Genomic DNA, 22,062 nt, shown 5'->3' on the forward strand with positions numbered 1-22,062 from the left:
GATTTGATGGCGCTTTGTCGACGCTATCATACGATTATCCCTGATTGAGGCCGGTGTGCCAGCTCGAGCATTTATTTGATAGCGATTCGATTGACTCTGACATGTGCTCAGTGGATGGGCATTTGACCTGATACCTCCACGACATACATGCATTGCATATCATATATCATTGTTTAGATATCTGTGGTATATATTGTGGTTGCTTCAGACTGAGCTTTGCTCACCCAAATGGGGCTGTTGTTGTCTTTGTATGTGGACAATGACAGGTATTCCAGGATATCAGGAGACCGGAGATGGTACTTCTGGAGGGAGTCATGTTTGATTTGAGGTTTCGTGGTCTTTCCCAGTATATATGTATATGTATCTATATACCGGAGTATGTCCCGAGGATATGATTTGTTGTTGAATGAGTTGTTTTGATTATGTGTGAGCATGTTTTATGATGTGAGATGAAATACTATTTTTAGTATTCTAATAGCATATTTTGGGCTCATTGTAAAGAAATTTTAAACTCGTTTTCCGCTGTAATTAATTAACTCTAATCAAATTGCATTGTAATAACGATTAGGAGCTAAGAGCCCCACAACAGTTCTGTTTGAAACGTACATGGATCGTTACAAAAAACAGTATATAGTGGCAAGCGTCTCCAACAAATTTCCAGAATAGTACAGTTAGTGAATGCGTGAAGACTATGACAAATAACGTCACTAATGCATTTGTTTAACTCAAAACATTATCTGACATATGAGTTTATCTGATTGTAGATCTTCAATATTTAAGGAATAAAATCAGCTTTTAACTTGAGTCTTACTGACTTCTTGATACATCAAAATAAAATAAATAAGACTTAGTCTTTAGTTATTTTTAGCCTAAAGTTTTCAGCTTAGTTTTTATTTTGTAAGTCCATCAAAAAAATAATCGTCTAACAATATGCATAAGTGAAACAATACTAAAGTATGTACAACTCTGCAGAAAAAATTAAAGAAACAAACATATAATTTATAAAAATTGGGAGATCATCTTACTTATGTATTTTTTAACAACTTTACAATACCTGAGTCAAAGTGATAGATAAGTAGAAATATTTTTTTGAATATTACGGTCAATTTATGGAAAAGATTGTGGAAATGAGAGGACATCAGCGACACATTCTCTTCAAAAAAAAAAAATTCCAAACATATTCAAGCTAACAGGGATTGGAGAAGGCATCAACGAGTTAATCGGAATTAACTAGCTACAAAGTCTTGGATGCCTAAAATAAAGAAAAATCAGTGTCTACAAGCTAATCAAATGAACTGAAATATAATCTTATCATCAATTGTGAGAGACATATTTGGAGTTCAATGTTCAAGTGTAGCATCCAAGTCGACCTTCTCAAAATACGATAGAGTAATTGGAGATCATATATATATGTTGAGAGTCGTTTTCCATGCTTTTATTACAAGGTTGATTTAACGCTGAAAAAATAATCTGACTATAAGAAATATCAATGAATTTGCAAAGCCAAAACAATGAATTAGAAGAAGAATATTATAGAACATTTTTGTTAATTAAGATGAAAATTGAGATGTAATTATCATGTTATTTTAAGTAGAAATATAAATAAATATTTTTTTTTTCGACGGTGTTTGTCATCTTTAATATAATATTATTTTATATTTCAATTGTAATAGTAATTAAAAATACAATTTTTTTAATCATATACAATTAATGATAAATTGAAAAAATAATTATTGGACCTAAAAGTGGTCCGATAATATCGAACTAAGCATCATGTTCGAATTGGTTTACCATGAAACACAAATCGATTTGGAACCATTTTTAAACTGGTTCTGGAATCTTCGACACCAGAATTAGTGACTCTCGATTAACTTTTGTGAAATAGTTTCACGAATTTTTATATGTAGCTTCGGTTAATTCGATCTATTATTATCTTAAAAATAATATTTTTAAAAAATATATATTTTTTCTATTAGTTCACTGACGTTGGCAGATCTTCGACCCATAATAAAAAGGAAAACAAAAAAAGGCAACGTCATCGCTGACGTTGGCGGACTCCTCTCCTCGTTCGATTCTCAGTTTCCACGAAATTATTCATCTTCGCATATATAAATTGCACGGTTCTTCGTCAAATCAGTTCATCCGAGAACACTTCTGGAGAAAATTCAATATCTTTCGACCCCGAGGGCTTCGTTCGTTGTTGGAGGTCCGAATTGTCATCACAGAAATGGCGGAGGGTATCAGTTCATCTGCCGCTGCCACCGCGGCTGCTGAGGCGAAGAGGCGTTCCCTGTGGCCGTCAGTTCTCCGTTGGATACCGACTTCCACCGATCACATCATCGCCGCCGAAAAACGACTCCTCTCTATTGTCAAGTAAATTTTTTCGATACAATTCGTTTTGGCATTTTACGGCGTGAACGTTATTTTTTAGGTTTTAGTAATGTAAACGATTTTGATTTCGTAGGACTCCTTACGAGCAAGAGCTAGTTAACATCGGGTCAGGGCCGCCGGGTTCGAGAATCCGGTGGTTCCGGTCGGCGAGCGATGAGGCAAGGTTTATCAATACGGTCACGTTTGATAGCAAAGAGGGTTCTCCGACGCTCGTGATGGTGCATGGTTATGCTGCATCTCAAGGCTTTTTTTTCCGTAATTTCGATGCGCTTGCCAAACATTTCAAAGTCATTGCAATTGATCAATTAGGGTAGGTCCTGTTTATTCTATCTGTATAATTTGATCATCCATTGGTTTGATAAAATTGGATAATATTTGGTCGCCAAGTTTGACAAATATCCTATTTTTGGGACTTGGGAGAACATATGACCAACAAATGAAAACTAAAAAGGAGTGCAAAATTCCGAAATGGGAATAATCAGAAGAATGATTAGTCTTAAAGGAATACAATAACTTATGGATTAATGTTTTGCATTTCACTCATCTTTATTGCTCCTTTTGTGTACAGCTGGGGTGGATCAAGCAGGCCGGACTTCACGTGTAAAAGCACTGAAGGTTCGTTGTTTTAGTGTCCACCTAGCCTGACTGAGTATATCATTATAATTTTTCAATTTGGAGGATTTGTTCCCTGTTTTACATGTTCTGTATAATGTTGTTCAGAAACCGAGGCATGGTTCATCGATTCATTTGAAGAATGGCGTAAAGCAAAAAATCTTAGCAACTTCATTTTACTTGGGCATTCCTTTGGGGGTTACGTTGCCGCTAAATATGCAATCAAGGTATTCAACCTTTTTTCTTGTATGATAAACATATGATTGATAAAAGAAATTGTTAGTGGGGATAGTTTTTTTAATCATTGTTGATGGCTCTTCAATGCTTTTGCAGCATCCTGAGCATGTTCAACACTTGATCTTAGTAGGACCTGCTGGATTTACCTCGGAAACAGAACATCGGTCCGAGTGGCTTACGCAATTTAGGGCGACGTGGAAAGGTGCAATCTTAAATCATCTATGGGAGTCAAATTTTACCCCTCAGAAGGTTATAAGGTACCTACTCTTTCTAACCTTGGCGTAGCTATATGCTAGAGTACTTCAAAATTGAACAACCCCTACTGCTTTTAATTTATTTTTTTATTATATTTAAACATGATATTGTTTGTTATACTTGCTCTGAGTTCTTCATGTTTGTTGCATTATTCATAACTTCGACATTTACACATAGTCCCTCCACCGTATTACAGAGTTTGTAGCATGCACGTGCCAGATATTGGTTTGATGAACCTCATAAAGCTGGGTTTTTTTTTCTTAAACAAGCTTGCAAATTTTATCAGTTTTAATTGAAATTATACCCAACTCTTTTGAGTTTGCGACTGCTGCTTTAGCAATTAAATGTCTTGCATGCTTTTCCAGCCTAATGATTTACTTGATTTAGTTTTTCAGTTATTTATAATTAATTTAAGGATATTCTACTTGTCTACTTCATAGATATGATCCAATACCCCAAGCCATGCCTTGTGAATGGGTCATGTTTTAGCACCATAATGAATGCACCTGTCTTCAATCTGGCTGGATCTTCTTTAACATGGATTTGGTGTATTCCATTCAGTATTCTGTGTAGCGATCGATCTCTTTTTAGTGATTGAAAACGTGACTATTTGGGTGTGATTTTACAACATATATGGACTCGATTTTATACGACACTGCAGGGGTTTAGGTCCTTGGGGTCCAGATCTGGTACGGAGGTATACTAGTGCGCGGTTTGGTGCATATGCTAGTGGAAACGTGTTGACTGACGATGAATCCAGATTACTTACAGGTAGCTTAGTGATTACCTTTTCTTTACATAACTTTGTTGAATTGTTCTAATCTGAGTTTTCTTGTCCATTTATAGATTATGTATATCATACACTGGCAGCTAAAGCTAGTGGCGAGCTGTGCTTAAAATATATATTCTCCTTTGGAGCTTTTGCTAGGATGCCTCTTCTACACTGGTTAGTTGCTTCCTTGCATTCTTTGGTTTTATGTGAGTGAAAAAATTATAGGATCTTACACTATGGGAAATGTATTCAAATTTTTACAACACTTTCTTCATTTGAGGAACACGAACAAGTTATAACATTCATTTGTTACTTATAATTCATTCGCTTATAGTTTAATCAATATAATGAACTTCAAAACCACAACTTGCAATCAACGCTTAAGAAATTTTTGGGTATATTTGCACCATTCCATTCACCATCTCAAAGGGTAGACGCAATGAGTCAGCATTTTGGTGTATAAAGAAGCTGTCGCCTCTCTTTGTTGCAGTGCTTCGGAATGGAAAGTGCCGACAACATTCATATACGGTGTCGAAGATTGGATGAATTACAAAGGAGCACAAGATGCTCGCAAGAGAATGAAGGATGTTCCGTGTGAGATCATAAGGGTTCCTCAGGTATCTCTCACCGCTTCCCTTGCTTTAGATATAAAATGCGACTCCAACAACAAATGCCACTTCGGTTTTGTGCTATTCGATTGTTTCCATGTAACTTCACCGTTTAATTGAGGTATTCTTGTCTATAAACCCAGGCTGGTCATTTCGTCTTCATAGACAATCCGTCTGCATTCCATTCGGCTGTAAATTACGCTTGTCGCAAGTTTTTCTCACCGGAGAATGGCAGTCACACTCTCTCAGAAGGCCTGCAATCTGTTTGAAGGGCAGTGTTTGTGGCTTATTAGTTATTCCTATTCTTGTACTTCAATTTTGGAAGGGGGAAAAGAAAAGGAAAGCCGGCATAGAAGTGGCAAACATGTATCTTGTAAGAATTTGTTTCTCTTTTCTTTATCAACATCAATCATTTATTGTACAATGCTTGTTTACATTGTGAATATTGTAATATATCCTAGCATTTTGTATCATTTCCAATCGTTGGAAATCTATATGTGCATGCCAATTTTTTTTTGCATTAAGAAAGGGGGACTAGACCAAAAACCCATTTTAACGCAATCGAAAAATAAATAATTTACAACAGCCATTTTTTTGATATATTAATCTAGGGGGTGGGGAGGACTCGAACTTGAGTCAATACAAAGGAATTAAGGTGAGATCATTGGGCCAAGCCCTCGGTTTCTTACAACAACGATTTCAAAGGGTTTGATTTGGGTTTCAAAGACTCAAATAGTTTATTGGTCTTTGGACTTCTATTCAATATTTTAGGGAAATCTAGGTTATTATTAAAAAAAATTGAAGCTCGATCGAGTTGGGCGAGTGTACTATTGAAAACGAAAAAAAAAAAAACAAAAAACATTCTCAGATCGAAATATAATACGAGAAATGATTAAAATTTCAAAGTGGGTGTGATCACAAAGAAGCCTCAAATCTTCTACGGTGTATCACCTCTATGAGCTCCATATGTCATCTCCAACTAGATTTGTCAAACTGGATTTGATATATGAGATTGACTCGTCTCGTCATAAAAATGAGGTAGGTTGGTTGACAAAATCTAAACCCATTTGAAGACGGGTCAAACGGATTGAGCATGTTTAGATTTGCAGGTTATGTCGGGATGGGGAGGGGAGGACCAGCCCGCCAGAAAAATATTTTATTTTTAAATTTTTAAAATATAAAATTGTATTTTTACTTTTTTTAGATCGATATTTTAAATTTTGTTTGGCTTAAGTAGAATAATTTTCATAATAATTAATTTTATAATACTTTTTTGTTTTCATATTTTGTTTAACTAGTTAATTTTGTATATTCTTGATTTTTTATTGTAATATTTCAAATATTGGCTAAACTATTTGATTAAGGTTTAATTTTCATTTTCTTAGTATTTCAAAGGTTCTTAGCATTTTTTATTAAAATTTTTTTAGCATTTTTTCCAATTCTTATTTTTAAATTAGACAGACTTACCCGCCTAACCAATGGCCCAAGACGATAGGACTAATTTTGCCATTTAGTGGCCCGCTAGCTCGTTTTGACATCTATATCTTCAACCATGAATTCTATTTTAGTACAAGTTTTGCATTAAAATAGTATGATTTCTGCATCAAACTCAACATCCAACTACAACTCATTTACTTCAAATCTTATTATTAAAAAAATAATATTTTCGAAATATTTCTTTTATTCTACACATATTAATTCTGATATTTTATTTAATATCTTTTTTTTATAAATTAATAATAAATAATGTTTTATATTATATAGTCAAAATTATATTATTAATAAATGTAAATAATAATATTTTAGTTTAATATTTAATTATTATATATTCTTTATTCTATATAATACAAAGTAATACACGAAATTATTAAATTGATTAATAATTTGAATACATGAAATTAAATTCAATACAATTTCAAACATTTGAATTACTATATGCGTCCCATAAATGATCATTTAAGACATTTTGCAGTGTTATTATGATATATAATTTCATTATATAATATAAATGACGTTTTTTCAAAACACTTTATGGGGATGCTACAATTGCAAATCGTGATTGGAAAACACTAAATGCACATTCCACATTTTTTCTGCAGGATTCTTGAATTATTGCAAAATATATATTTTGGATCTAGTAGATCGTGAATAATTTGCATAATAATTGATCATTTCGAATAAATGACATGGGCTAAGTACTATATGATATTATATGCTTTCCCTCCAATTGTATAATGAGCTGGAATTGTAATATCTTGTGCAAGGTTTGAGAATAGATATGTCTCCAAAATATTTATTTCATTATTGGTTGAAGGCATACCAAAATATGCATGATATATCCAAAAATAATAATTAGCTATCGTTTCTGAAATGATTATTGTAGAACTATTACAACTTACATATTGACCTGCACAAGCCGTGTTATAATTTTTTCACTTTCAGTGCATACAGTAGAGACTTCCCAACATCCCCTGGAATTCTCGTTATTAACATTATTTCAAAAATAAACTTAACTCTAACATCCTCTCAAAAATCTCTCAAAAGCATCATAAGTCATAAAATCTTTAAAGTAGCTTAAATTTTAAACATAATATTATTTGCAAAAAACTAGCGACGGTCCTCGTGTTGTGTGCATCTTCAGTCCAATTAGTTCAACCATTAAGACCTCCATCAATATCAACATCATGCTCAACTGCATCGATCACACCTAGTAAGTCTATTGACTCAGCAAACCTTAATCGTAATAACAAGTAATACATATACATTCACAAGCAACAATGAAAATACTTTTAAGAAAATAGATTTTCATTAATATAAACTTTAAACATTTTCCTTTCAACATATCATATCATATTTCCTTTCATCATATACGTATATGTTCCCCTCCCCCCCCTTTTTTTTTATTGAATTCAGATCCTCAATTGTGAGTTTCGTATCAGCTGTAGGTCGATGGATCCATCTACGTATTATCACGGTATCGGGCGGCGAGGACATCACGACACTCTCACCCGTCAACTGAGAATTGACCTTACATATCATCGTATTAGTCACAATCAATTCACCTCCATCAACTTTTCATATTTCTATCAAATTCATTTTATACAAATCATTTTTCTTCTGAACCAAGCATGCAACATGTCTTTTAGTATTAACGTTTATCATAAAAAATTCCAAAAACATTTAGAATAAACATTTTAACATTTATTACAGCATTCAGGGCACTGCCAGGACGTCTAACATTTTTCAGGTGTAAAATAACTGTTTTGCTTCTAAAACCCTAACTTTCTCAATTTATCCTTAGATCTTAAAAAGACGACCCAAATCATAACAACCTTAACATAACACCTTAACATATGCCCATAAATATTTCTTAGACGTAAACTTAAGCTTCTCGACTAATTTCCCAATTCGTTTTTTAACTTAGACGTACATCCCGGTTTTGAATCGTATGGACTCGAAACTTAACCAAACTTAAACAAAAGCTTAATAACACCCAACTAAACCATATACAACCTAATTCAAGCCCATTAAAGCCTTTGAACAACCTAGAACAGCTGGTGGAAAATTTGCTCTAACATGACAAAAACCTAGTCTTCCTAACCATGCACCCCTTCAGCTCGAGCCATTAACCAGCCCAACCAGACCCTAACTGACCTTTCTAGGATCATGACCGAACCCTAGAGACCTTTCTGGACCGAGCTCAAAAGACCTAGAACCCACAGCCCCTCAAACCTGACCCAAGGCGTGCACGGCTCCCCCAAGCCTCATGCGATCGCCCTTGCCCTTCGAACACCCCTGGTGCAGCGTCCTTAGGACCATCATGCATCCCTCTTAGGTCTCCTATGCATGCCTTAACAGCTGCTTGAAGCCGTGGCCATTAAGGACTCCTAGCCGAAGAGCCCTAGCCCACAAGGATTCTATTTTCGTGCCACCCCTTACCCCTCACGTCCAACCCTTATGCAGCCTCACTTAAGCCTTCTAAACCTTCTGAAATTCATCCCTTTTGGTGTCCCTACCATGACAGCCCCTCTAGGTACCCTTAGCATGAGTTTTGAATCATAAAAATATGAGTTATTGGCATAGCATGGCATAAAAACGAAAATAATTACAAGGACAACATATTTTTCATGCAAACATCCATCAAAATTATCTTATGATGTGAAAGATGAGAAAAAAAGAGATTAATGCCTGCAATTGCATTTATTACGCACGAAAACAATTTGGCGATGCGAGGAACGTTGCTGAATATTTTCTCCAAGTTCACGTGAAAACCCTTAGTTGTGTGTGTGTGTGGCCGTGTGCTTCAGCTAGGAAGAGTCCTAGTATTTCTTTTAGGGTGAGGGGCGTGAGTTGTGTGGGTTTGGGAAGGGTTTTTGGTATTATTTATTAATTAAAACTAATGCTGCAAGCTTATGCCCATTAACCTAATATATTTGGCCCATTAAACCCATTAGTTAATATTTAAAATATTTTGTTTAGGAAAGTTTTTGAAAATAGTAGCCAATTTCTCAAAAAATCCCTATTTTCATCGAAAATCGATTACCGGTTTAAAATACGACTCGGTGTATAAAAACACCTCCAAAAAAAATTTTCATTTAAAATACACCACACATTAAGCAATTAAAAATAATTATTTAATAAAATATTTTTCCTCATATGGTCCTCGATCTCCGTTTTTCGATCTTGTCTCGAATAACCGTTAAAAACACAGTTTTATGTATTTTAATATAAACTATCTTTTAAACATGTAAACATGCACACCATATTTAATTCATGCAACTAAAGCCAATTAATTAGTCATTTTCTATTTTCCTAGATTTGTATGTAGTTATGTTACATTATCGTATTTTTGGACCTTACAAATATAATACTGACGTGTGTATGTCAAATCGACACTTCAGATTAGAAAACTAAAATTATAAAATATATAAAGATACAATATTAAAATTTATAAAATTGAAAAATATAAAATTTAATAATATAATTTTCCCAAAATTTAATTATATTTTTTTAATAAATAAATGAAATAAATTTCAGAGATTGATATAATCAGTGTTCAAAAATCTGAGTTGCAATTCCCACTAAACCTGAGAAATGGACGCTCTTCGGAACCTCAGTATCGGACTATACGGCCACCGCCTCCTACCGCCTTCTCGCAAATTCTCCGCTAGGAAACCTCACTTCAAACCCCACGCCGCCGTCAGTGGCGGCTCCACCACCAGAAAATGGGCGGATCGCCTGCTTGCGGATTTCCAGTTCCTTCCGGCTACCTCGGACCCTCCCGACCCCACAACTCCCCAGCCCCTCCCTTCCCTCCCGGAGCGCCACGTGTCCATGCCTCTCGACTTCTACCGTATCCTAGGCGCCGAGTCTCATTTCCTCGGGGATGGGATTCGGAGGGCATATGACGCCAGGGTTTCGAAGCCTCCGCAGTCTGGGTACAGCGACGATGCTTTGATTAGCCGAAGGCAGATTCTTCAAGCCGCTTGTCAGACGCTGGCTGACCCTAGCTCGCGCCGCGAATATAACCAGAGCCTTGCGGAGGATGAGTTTGATACTATTCTGACCCAGGTTCCTCGGGATAAGGTTATTTGTTTTTTCTTTCTCATTGTTGTTATAAAAGAAAGTATCACAATTTAAAGCAGATGGGAAGATTTATGATAGACCTTCCAAATATGAGAATAGTTTCGAAGCTGAAAATGGCCCTTAAGAAAACGAAGAGAGTAACTCTTTTAAGATGGTTGTGCAAATTTTGTTGTGATGAAAAGTTGGGTTGTGGTAAGAAGAGTTCATTTTGCTGTGTTATAGGTTCCTGGAGCATTAAGTGTATTGCAAGAATCTGGGGAGACAGAGGTAGTGCTTCAGATTGGAGAGAGTTTGTTGAAAGAAAGGCTTCCCAAATCATTCAAGCAGGATGTGGTTCTGTCCATGGCACTTGCTTTGGTCGATTTATCTAGGGATGCTATGGAACTGTCGCCTCCGGATTTCATTAGAGGTGGTGAGGTACTTGAGATGGCTCTCAAGTTGTTGCAGGTTAGAGTTATTATCATACAATAATGGCGGTTGTATTTGTCTCCTTCTTGGATTGAATTTTAAATGGTGTCGCCTGTCTATCTTGCTAGCTTACATGACAGACTGTGTTTGTTTTTGCATAGTGTTTGGGCGATATGATGTGCATTATTATAGATTATTAAGGAAGTACAGAACATGGATACTTGGGTATCAAATCAAACCTATAACCTTCATATCTTTTTGTTTTGTTATTCTTTTTTGCCAGTTGGCCAAGACAAAATTCACTCCAGGTAAAGGATGAAGTAAAAGGGTAGACCATACTAAATGTGTTTGGTTGGGTGAGTGTTGTTCCTATATCATATTAGACCACTTGTGAGTCCCAAAATGAAAGAACAATCAATGTAGCTTGTGTTGGTACTAGCACTAGATCTACATCTTTCATAGAACTCATCCCAAACTCCAAAATTAAGTTAGAATATATCATTTATGAGAGGAGAAAATGGGAATGGTATATTTCTGTAGTTATTATTATTTTTTAATTTCATTTAGCAGTTTTTTACTTAAAAAAAATTGGAGTTTGAGGAGTTGTGTGTGTGGGATTCTCTGTTATTTGTTAAAAAATATGTTAATTTGTGTTGTAGGAAGAAGGTGCAAGCAACCTTGCTCCAGATTTACGAGCACAGATTGACGAAACCCTGGAAGAGATCAACCCACGCTGTGTTCTTGAGCTTTTATCTTTACCTCTTGGTGACGAGCACCGGTCGAAAAGGGGAGAAGGCCTTCAAGGTGTGCGAAATATATTGTGGTCTGTTGGAGGAGGAGGCGCAGCTGCTATTGCTGGAGGATATACACGTGAAGATTTCATGAATGAGTCTTTTCTGCGGATGACAGCCGCAGAGCAGGTAAATTTTGAATTTAATGGATTATATTTTATGTCTGAAGAGGTTATCATTCCTGTATCACTGTGATCTCTGGGATATGAAAAGTTTTATTATTTTTTGAAGGTTGATCTCTTTGCTGCTACACCAAGTAACATACCTGCAGAAAGTTTTGAGGTCTATGGAGTGGCACTTGCTCTTGTATCTGAAGCCTTCATAAACAAAAAACCTCATCTTATCCAAGATGCTGACAATCTTTTTCAGCAACTTCAGCAAACCAAGATCGCAGCTGTGGGGATCCCTTCATCTGTTTACAGTGTTCGAGAAAATCAAGAAATAGACTTTGCCCTTGAAAGGGGGCTTTGTTCACTTCTTGTTGGTGAGGTTGACGAATGCCGCACTTGGCTGGGTTTGGACAATGAAGACTCGCCATATAGAGATCCATCTATTGTTAATTTTGTCTTCGAGCATTCTAAGGATGACAATGAAAATGATGTCCTTCCTGGACTCTGCAAACTGTTAGAGACATGGTTGATGGAGGTAGTGTTCCCAAGATATAGAGAGACCCAAGATGTCAGGTTCAAGCTTGGGGACTATTACGATGATCCTATTGTTCTGAGATATTTAGAAAGGTTAGAAGGTGTTGGTCGTTCACCTTTGGCTGCTGCTGCTGCTATAGTGAAGATTGGAGCTGGGGCCACTGCTGTGCTGGACAACGTCAAGGTTAGTGCTATTCAGGCACTTCAGAAAGTGTTTCCTCTTGGATCTGGAGAGAAGACTGATGGACGTTATGGGGAGAAGCAAATAAGCAATAATGATTTAGCAGATGCAAGTCAGGAAACTGTAGTTGATCAAGATGATTCCTACACAGTTGGAGCTACTAGGAGGAGTAGTTCTGCTGATATGGAACAGCTAGAAAATATTACTGACAAGATAAAAGACACAACCGTGAAGATCATGTGTGCTGGTGCAGCAGTTGGTTTGCTTACATTGTTGGGGTTGAAGCTCCTCCCACATAGAAGTGACTCTTCTAATCTACATAAAGATGTTGGCGCTGCAATGGCTTCTGACGTCATCAATGTGGGTATGATTTTATTATCAGTTGTTTTATTTACTTTGGTGGTTCACTAAGACCAAAATTGTTCTGTCCATTAGTTCGACCTATCATTTCTGTCTCTTAAATCTCATTTTTACCCAAGCTGGAATCAAATGAAACTAAAACCCTGCTCATTTGCATCAAAAATTAGTTTTTTTTAGCCATGACTTCTTTTCCTCTCATCTTTGGTTTCAGCCTTCGCTTCCATTCCAACAAACGCATCTATCAATTTACTTTCAGGGGATCCAGTAGTTGATTCTGATGAAATACCTCGAATGGATGCAAGATTTGCGGAGAGTCTTGTTCGCAAATGGCAAAGTATCAAATCCATAGCTCTTGGACCAGATCACAATTTTGGAAAATTGACAGAGGTGAGAATCTATACGGATTCAAATCTACCTAACTCCTCCAGTTTTTACATTCATTCGGGTTTACAAATGAATGGTGATCGTGAGCCTTAAAACCTTTCCCCCGAATATCTTAGCCGCTTTTACTTTGTACACCTTTTTTCATATGGAGAACAATCTTTATACTTCCAGGTATTGGATGGCCAAATGCTAAAGATCTGGACAGACAGAGCCACAGAAATCGCTCAACACGGCTGGTTCTGGAACTACAGACTTTTGAACCTTAACATCGATAGTGTGACTGTGTCAGTTGATGGCAAGCGTGCAACTGTGGAGGCTACCCTCGAGGAGTCGGCACAGCTGACGGACAATGCTCATCCTGAACACAACGATTCGTACAGTACCACCTACACAACGCGGTACGAGCTATCATGTTCGAGATCAGGTTGGAAAATCGTAGGAGGAGGTGTTCTCAAGTCATAATTGGGACTGTAAGTAAATATTAAATAATGACTAGCGTGTAAATGCGATCATATTATTCTCTTCATTTATTCGGCATTTTTTATTATTTGTTGGGGCTATATTTTAATTAAAACTCAAGTTCCAGAAAAAAAAAAAGATGTGATAAGAGTAGATAAGAGGGCATCAGTAGATTCCAACCTCCAAAGTAAAGAACTGCTACATAATTTGAATTGGTTTGAATAAAGCAAAGTGCGTACAAACAGTAAGAGATCATGGAGAGATAATTGGCAAAATCATGGAATATGGTGGGAAGAATCGTCCAAAAAATCAAAAGAAAAGATAGGCAGAAACAAAAAACATCGACTTATCTCGCACAAATGCTAAAAGTCTCCATATAGAAATTTCGTAGCTTTAGTCAATCATTTTTGTAATTTTCATTTTATATTTTAATAGTTCAAAACATCTTTTTTCGGATTTCAGCAATCTTATTTTTTTGCATTTTATTGAAAGACAAAAACTTGTGTGAGACGGTCTCACGGGTCGTATTTGTGAGACGGATATCTTATTTGGGTAATCCATGAAAAAGTATTACTTTTTATGCTAAAAGTATTAATTTTTATTGTGAATATGGGTAGGGTTGACCCGTCTCACAGATTATGATCCGTGAGACGGTCTTACATGAGACACACTCTTATTGAAAATATAGATCATGTTATGAGTTTATCTCTCAATTTTCAGTAATCTTTCTTTAGTTTTCTTTGTTTATGGCATTGTATTTGTTTATGACATTATAACAGAATGTCAAATTTAATATCTATAATTGTTGTGTTTTTAGACGTTAGATTTGTATCATTTTTACACAAATTGATGTATTTTTGTACCTGACACGTCCGTATCACATAAATATTATTCAAACATTATTATTATTTTTTCTAATGAAATTAAAATAAAATTTGTCTTCATGGATCGATTAGCTATCAATCAACAATCAATACTTGTAAATATGTAAGTCATAAAAAGAAAAAAAAATGATGAAAATTAATAAAATTTGTAAGATTATCACGTCTCAGTAAATACTCAATTCACTTATTATCTTGTTAAATGCAACAATCTACAACTAACGTGAAATTTAATATTTTGTACACTTTAATGATTTTCTTTGTAGTTTTAGCAAAAAATCTTAAACTATTTATTATATTTGAATTATTCACATTAGGATCAGAATGGGCATGACTCTTCCCCACCCCTATGCACAAATCTAAAACTTGTTCTCATCTCCACTCCAATTACTTCTAGAGAAGGTTTTTTGTGAGACAGTCTCATGAAGCTTTATCTGTAAGATGGATCAACCCTACCGATATTAACAATAAAAAATAATACTCTTAGTATAAAAAATAATTTTTTTTCATGGATGACCCAAACAATCTATACTATAATTTCTATTTAATAGTTTAAACTTTAAGGAATCTTCTAAAATCTAAAGAAGTTTCAATAATTGTTCAAGGTGCTCGAGCAAGTATAAAAAAAATCGACATGACCAAAAACTCTAATTCTAGCACAAATTATACAAAAAAGTCCCAATCTCAAAACAAATATATGGAATTAATGGTATCAAAAACTAAAAATAATTGTGTATTACCTACTAATTACTTCTTTGAACTTTCGGAGATTTAAATGCAAAAGATGAGGGCACTTGTTCGGTCGAAATTTGGGGTGTATTGATTCTAGACTTTTGATAATTTTTTTGGAATTTAAAAGTATAGTGAAATTCAATCTATTTATATACTGTATAAAAGTTTAGTTGTATTAAATGTAAAATTTTATAGAGTTTTAAAAAATAATGTAATATTCAAACATGACTTTTTAAAAATTTTACAAAAGTTTATAGGTAGACTTTTAATAACTTTATGAAATTTTATTAAGTACAAGAATGAAAGTCTAAGATACAACTATAAAATATTAAAAAAAAATATTTGATTCAACTTAAAGATTTGGATGAATATTTAATTATAAAATATCTCAAACTCACATATTCACTTTTATTTCTATTAAAAATAATAACAATACAAATACTAATTAATTCATTCTTTTTCCTCCGTATGTTTTTCCTTTATTTGAACTTTTTAAAAACTTCGTTTTTTTTATTGTTAACAATAGTTTAAAATCAAAATTATTAAAATCGTTCATTTTATTTTTCGAGCTCTGTCACAAAATCTCGTGAAATTTAAAATTATATTTATTAAAAATTTTAGTAAAAATTTATCACACTACATAACAAAAAATATATAATATGTTATTTAACCGTAAATTTAAAACAATAATTATAATTATTTTTAATAAGTAAAATTTAGATTTTTATTAATTATTATATAACATTTGATGGTTTAATTTTTTTTTTTTTATAATTTTAGTTAATATGCATCTTAATTTTGATTTTGTTAAATCAATTAAGTTTTAGATGATTAATAAGAGCAACTAAATTTTACTAAAGAAACTGATTGTCAAAAATAAAATGATAAACCTTGTCAGTGAGCTTCTTTCTTCGCAGTACTGAACTGCTAGCTTATTAATGATCAACTGATGAGAATTATATTTCAGTGTTGCTAATTCCAACCGATATATTCTCAAAATTTGTTGAGATTATTTATTCACCCTCTCTCTAAATCAATCTGTGATCCTAACAAGTGGTATCAAAGCATGTTAATTCTTGTCTCTGGACACTAAATCCAAATGGCCTCCTTCAGTAAGATTCTCATGTTTTCCAAAGATGACTTTGACTATTGGAAGATCAAGATGCAAGCTTTTTAGCTACAAAAGATGATAATATGTGGTAAATCATCACATACAAACCAATGAAACTCATGATAGAAAAATTTGCCATTGCCATAATTGATGGTGCTCCACATATGATTGAAAACCCAAGAATGGGGTGGACCTATGAAGACAGGAAGAAAATCAACATAGACAATGTGGCTAATGAAATTCTATAATAGGAATTGGACAAAATACCTTGAACAAAATCAATATATGATTTACTGCCAAATACATCTGGGAGAAAATGATCCAGTTGTGCGAGGGTAATGAACAAATGAAATAGAACAAATTTTCTGTTGCAATACAGAAGTTTGATGACGTTAAAATGAAGGTCGGTGAATCTATGTCAAACTTCGATGAAAAAGTGAGCAACATCATAATCAAACTAGAAGTTCTTGGCAAAGAGTATGACAATAGTGAAATAGTCTTGAAAGTAATGAGGACACTCCCTCAAGATTAGGATGTCAAAACCAGGGTTATGTGAGACTCAAAAGATCTTATCAAGCTGAAACTGCATGATATGTTAGCATATCTTAAGGTGACCTGAAGTCGAGTACTGATGGTGAATCAACTGCCAAGTTGACGAAGGCTCTGGCTGCCTTATCCAGTGATCAGTCTGTTTCTAAAGAGAAGTCAGATGAGCAGTTAAGTAATGATGTGATGTCATTGTTTGTGCAAAAATTTGGTTGGCAAGTTTTTAAAGACAAACCTGTACAATTTCAAAGTTCAAGCAGACGCAATCATTACAAGAAAGAGTCAACTGACAAGCAAAATGCGTGTTTCAATTGTGGGAAAGTCGGACATTTCATTGCCGACAGACCTAAGCCAAAGAAGGTTGAAAGAAGACCAACTGACAAAGAAGGCTGATCTCATGACTAGAAAAAGAGCTTCAAGGATGACAATAAGTCATTCATGAAAATAAGAAATTAGAAAGTTCTAGTGGCCAAGGACAGTAAAGCCAAGTAAACAGATTTTGATTCTAACTCATCCGAGTCAGAGTGTTCCACCAATGAGAGTGATGAAGAATTAGTGCAGTGCCTCATGGCGGCTGAGCTGGAACCTATTAGTGAATAGTTATCTGATTTTAGTTCAACTTATTTTACACGAGATGATCTCATCACTGTACTATATGATATGGTTAATGAGTAAAAGAGACTTTTTCAATCACTCGAGAAAGTCAAGGCTAAGCAGTCAAGCCCAACTGACAATAACACAAAACCTAACTGAGAACAGTCAGGCGAAGTATTTTGTCTTAAGATAGAAATTGAAAAGCTAATGTCTGAGAATAAACAAGTTGTTAGAATTAAAAGTTTCGGAGTTTGACAAATAAAGCATCAAACTTTGCAGAACTGATTAGCTCAACTGAAGTAAATCGATCTGAATATGTAAAGATAACTGAACTATCAGTTGGAACTGATCAGTCATATAGTCAGTTCAACTGATCAGTCAAATATTCGAACTGCTGATAAGTTTGACACGTCATCAATTAGCTTAGCTATCAACCGACAAATCTTATGTAACAGACTGCAACTAACAGAAAGAGCGACACCTTAGCAGACTACAACATCGTACTATTGTCAGAAGAATTTAATTGACACAGTCAGAAAAGACAAATCAACGGATAAGTATTAATTAATGCATTCAATGTTACAGTTGGAAGCAAAGCCTATAAATAGCCGAGGAGTTCAGCTGAGAAGATAAATTTTTATTATTATTCTGATTGTTTTTCGAATTTGAGAACATTTGAAAAATTCAGTTATACACGATCAGTTACGAAATTCACACAAATAGCTCACACTTCATAGATATATTCATAGCATTCAGGCTATCATTCGAGCTAAAATACTAGCACATTAAATTATTGTATTCAATCTTTTGAGATCAGTTGTGCAACGAAATATAATTAGTTTGTGTACTGATAAGTTGTAAGAAACTAAGAGTTTCAGTTTGACAATGTTTAAGTCCAAACTGAAGTGGGTTATTACAGTTTCTGTAATCAATCCAAATATTTTAGTGAAAACCTATCCTTGTGATAGAAGGGGTGACGTAGGTGTGTTTGAAGTCTTCTAAAATCATAAAATATTCGTGTTCAGCAGTTCTTTTATTCTTCAACTATTCAATCTATCGGTTAGTTTATTTCCACAACTAGTTAACTGACTGATATCGACAACAAGATTCTTAAATTTAGTTTATCACTAAACTAATTTATCATTTCAAAAAGAGTCAAAAATCTTAAAGTGTTTATTCAACCCCCTTTCCAAACACTTGACCTTCAAACCGATCCTAACAAGTGGTATCAGAGCGGTTTCAATCTTGTTTCTGAATATTTCTGTTTATAGGCCTGGTTATCATGTATTCATTCAACAAAATCTCTATGTTCTCAAGAGAGGAATTTGATGACTGGAAAATCAGAATGCATGCTCATTTAGCTGCAGAAGATGGTGATATGTGGTACGTTATAACTGACGGACCTATGAAGATCATGAAAGCTAACACAGTTATTGTTATAACTGATGGAGCACTTTACCGCATTGAAAAACCACGAGAAGAATGGACAACTGAAAACAAGAAGAAAGCAAACTTGGACAATGTAGCGAAGGATATTCTGTATAAGGACAAAATTACTTTTAGCAAAATCAAGACGTGTAAAACAGCCAAAGAAATTTGGGAAAAACTGATTCAGTTGTGCGAGGGCAACGAGCAAACAAAGGAAAACAAACTTTCGGTCGTAGTACACAAGTTTGATAATATCAAGATGAAGAATGGAGAATCAATGAATAAGTTTGATGAACGAGTTAGCAGCATTATCAATGAACTGAATGCACTTGGGAAAGTGTATTCAAACAAAGAAATTGCATTAAAGGTTGTTCGTGGTCTTCCCAAAAATGAGATGTGAAAATAATGGCAATGAGAGAATCCAATGATCTCAACCAAATAGAATTACATTATCTATTTGCAGATCTCAAGGCATACAAATTTGAAATACAGATGAGAGAGGGAGAACCTTCAACTCCACCAGTTACAACTGCTCTCAGTGCCTTAAAAATTAAACCAACTGGTTCAGCTGAAAAATCTGTAAAATAGCTGAGCAATGATGTCATGTCATTATTCATCAAGAAGTTTGGAAGATTTATGAGAAAGAATCAGAGATCTTCCAAAGACACTCTCACAAGAATATCTCCAAGGAGGAACCAATGCTTACTACAGGTGTGGCAAGACTGGACACTTTATTGCTGACTGTCCTAAACCAAAAAAAGATGATCGACATTCAACTGAAAAAGAAAAGAAATCATTTGAACGGAGAAGAAGCGCTAAGGATGATAAGAGATCATTAAAAAAAGCATGAAGCCCTATTAGCCGAAGAAAGCAAGTCCAAGTGGGTAGAAACTGATAGTGAAATCAGAATTTGAGAGCTCGAGCAGCTCTAGCGATGAAGACGAAGTAAAATGCTTGATGGCTAATGATACAGAACTGGAATCAAGCAGCGAGCATGTATTTGATTTCAGTTCAACTGATTTTACATCTAATAACACTAGCTTGTTAGGATCGGGAAAGAGTTTAGAGGGGGTGAATAAAGTTTATAAAAATATTTGCTTTCAAAATTTGTTTTTAATCGTTTTTAGGTGGTTGAAAGTTTTTCTTGAACGGTTAGAAAATGAACCACTTGAAAAGTGCGGAAAACGGTTCACAATTTCTAATGATAACTTCACTGGTTGGCTGGTTTGTTAACAAAAAATAGTTCGAAATGTAAGTGCTCACGAAAAGTAAAGACACATGATTTTTATGGATGTTCGGAGATAAAACTCCTGCATCACCTCTTCTTCCTCTTTAGGAAGGATTCTACTAAAAGACTTTGGCTTTACAAACTTATTGCAACAACCCACTCCAATCAGAACTTATCACGCTGCCTGTTTTGGAACTCTTAGTGATCACTTTACACTTCTGGATTTAAGAACCCTCGGTCTACTAGACAACACAATCAATCAAATAACCAAAAAGTTGCTGATAAAAGAAAAATGTATGTTTTGAGTAGCACAAAATTGATCCTTGAATGATCAGAAATCTTTCTGCTGAGTGTGTGCTTGATGAGCGATGAAGTATATGAACTTTAAGTGCGCTAAGATATTTTAGTATGCAAGCTTTAGTAGTATGTCAATTGCGTGATTGAAAAGCTTAAATGATCGAACTATATTCTGCATTCTTCAACTTTTCTTTGATAAGCTATCATCCCAATGGTCGGAAAAGGTGAATAACGTAAACCTGTATCGCTGGAATGATGTGTCACTATCAACTGCAACTACATTACATGTTCTTCAGCAAACATTTAATGTTATCTTTGCTTGTGTAGCTTTGAATCTCGTTCCTTTGAAGAGTTGCTGCTAAACATCTATTTGTAGTAACTGTTAGCTCCCTCAGAGCTTGTAGGATATTTAAGCAATCTTTTTATTTTGGGATAGTGACATAAATACAGATTTTTATCGGGACTGCTGCAGAACATGGTTGAATTGTAGCGGTGAAAAACCATTGAATATCCTAAGCCGATCAGATAATGTCTTTCATTAAGTGAGCAATGAATGACTCTTAAATGAAACGGTTTGACGACTTTGAATAGCCTGTTGAAAGTCTTCTAACTGTTGAAACTTCTTCAAGCTGTAGGTGGTTGAGCTTCAAGCGGTTTAGAAGTGTTCCTGTTATATAAATTAAATTGCAGTTTTTTTTTTCTGAAACAGTTAGGTATTGCTTTAATTTTTTCAATCACCAAAACTTTGGGATAATAATAATTTCTTAACATACATATATGTTTCCCTATTATTGAATTTAGATCATTAATTGTGACTTTCGTATCAGCTGTTAGTCGATTGATCGATCTTACGTATTACCATGGTACCAGGTGGTAGGGACATCAGCGACACTCTCACCCAACAACTGAGCATTGCCCTTTCTTTTCATCATATCCTTGTTAGAGTAGGTGCCCGTCGAGCCAAGTGTTGGCCGAGTGTTCACAATGAAACTCTATGTATAAGCAATCTTTATTTTAATAATATTTGAAATTATTATTTTGGCACATCTTTATCTAAATACCCATGCTAGTTGCATAGATAAAGCCCTTGAATATACAAATAGTAGAAAGAATATGAGATGCTCATATGATGAGTATCATGAAACTCATATTTGAAATACTGTATATTCTAAACAGTTCCTAGTCGATTCAGCCGCCACTAAGAAGGATATAGGCCTCTCGAGTTCGAGACTAGTATCTGCGATGTGAGTACCATGTTTCATTGGTAGGGGACATTGTGATGTTCGAGCATGCAGATAGGTGCTCCTGGTAGAGTGCACTGAACAACCCTCCGTAAAGGACTTTCCAAGTGGTTCTCACTTATCGAGTGGAAACGTCCTAGTTTATGGTTGTACACCATTAGTCCTTATGACCCGAGACAACATTGAGACTCTATGTGCTAGCATTACACTTTGACTTGTTTACCGACTCTCATGGGGTCATCAGGTGGCAAGGTTGGGTGTTTTGGCGAAACATATAGGAGTCGATGCATTGTAGTCGGGGATTCACCGCTTACCT

At 34.9% G+C, this 22,062-nt stretch overlaps 3 protein-coding genes across 6 annotated transcripts in view; all 3 read left to right on the top strand.

Annotated features, from left to right (window-relative positions):
- The window catches only part of LOC140975227 (uncharacterized), a 56,893-nt gene that overhangs the window by 22,975 nt on the left and 11,856 nt on the right, over positions 1–22,062 (top strand). The gene's annotated exons all lie outside the window — the stretch shown is intronic.
- On the top strand, positions 2,028–5,348 carry LOC140975225 (1-acylglycerol-3-phosphate O-acyltransferase-like). The gene is made up of 9 exons (XM_073438815.1): positions 2,028–2,373; positions 2,465–2,701; positions 2,960–3,006; positions 3,112–3,230; positions 3,337–3,497; positions 4,157–4,266; positions 4,342–4,441; positions 4,758–4,884; positions 5,019–5,348. Exons 1-9 carry the CDS (start codon positions 2,228–2,230, stop codon positions 5,142–5,144), a joined length of 1,173 nt encoding a protein of 390 aa, XP_073294916.1. The 5' UTR covers positions 2,028–2,227; the 3' UTR covers positions 5,145–5,348.
- LOC140975222 (protein ACCUMULATION AND REPLICATION OF CHLOROPLASTS 6, chloroplastic) lies at positions 9,937–13,755 on the top strand. 4 transcript variants are annotated; one of them, XR_012174919.1, is made up of 6 exons: positions 9,937–10,461; positions 10,684–10,908; positions 11,529–11,789; positions 11,892–12,845; positions 13,057–13,232; positions 13,401–13,628. XR_012174919.1 is itself a non-coding variant. In XM_073438810.1 (6 exons), the coding sequence occupies exons 1-6, from the start codon at positions 9,970–9,972 to the stop codon at positions 13,689–13,691; spliced, it is 2,403 nt and encodes an 800-aa protein (XP_073294911.1). In that variant the 5' UTR covers positions 9,937–9,969; the 3' UTR covers positions 13,692–13,755. The 4 variants fall into 4 exon arrangements, 2 of the variants coding, with proteins under 2 accessions (XP_073294911.1, XP_073294912.1); XR_012174920.1 differs by having other exon boundaries at positions 13,102–13,232; XM_073438810.1 differs by having other exon boundaries at positions 11,892–12,849; positions 13,401–13,755.

The sequence above is a fragment of the Primulina huaijiensis genome, chromosome 4 (genome assembly GCF_012295235.1).
Source record: "Primulina huaijiensis isolate GDHJ02 chromosome 4, ASM1229523v2, whole genome shotgun sequence".
Classification (NCBI taxonomy): Eukaryota; Viridiplantae; Streptophyta; class Magnoliopsida; order Lamiales; family Gesneriaceae; genus Primulina; species Primulina huaijiensis.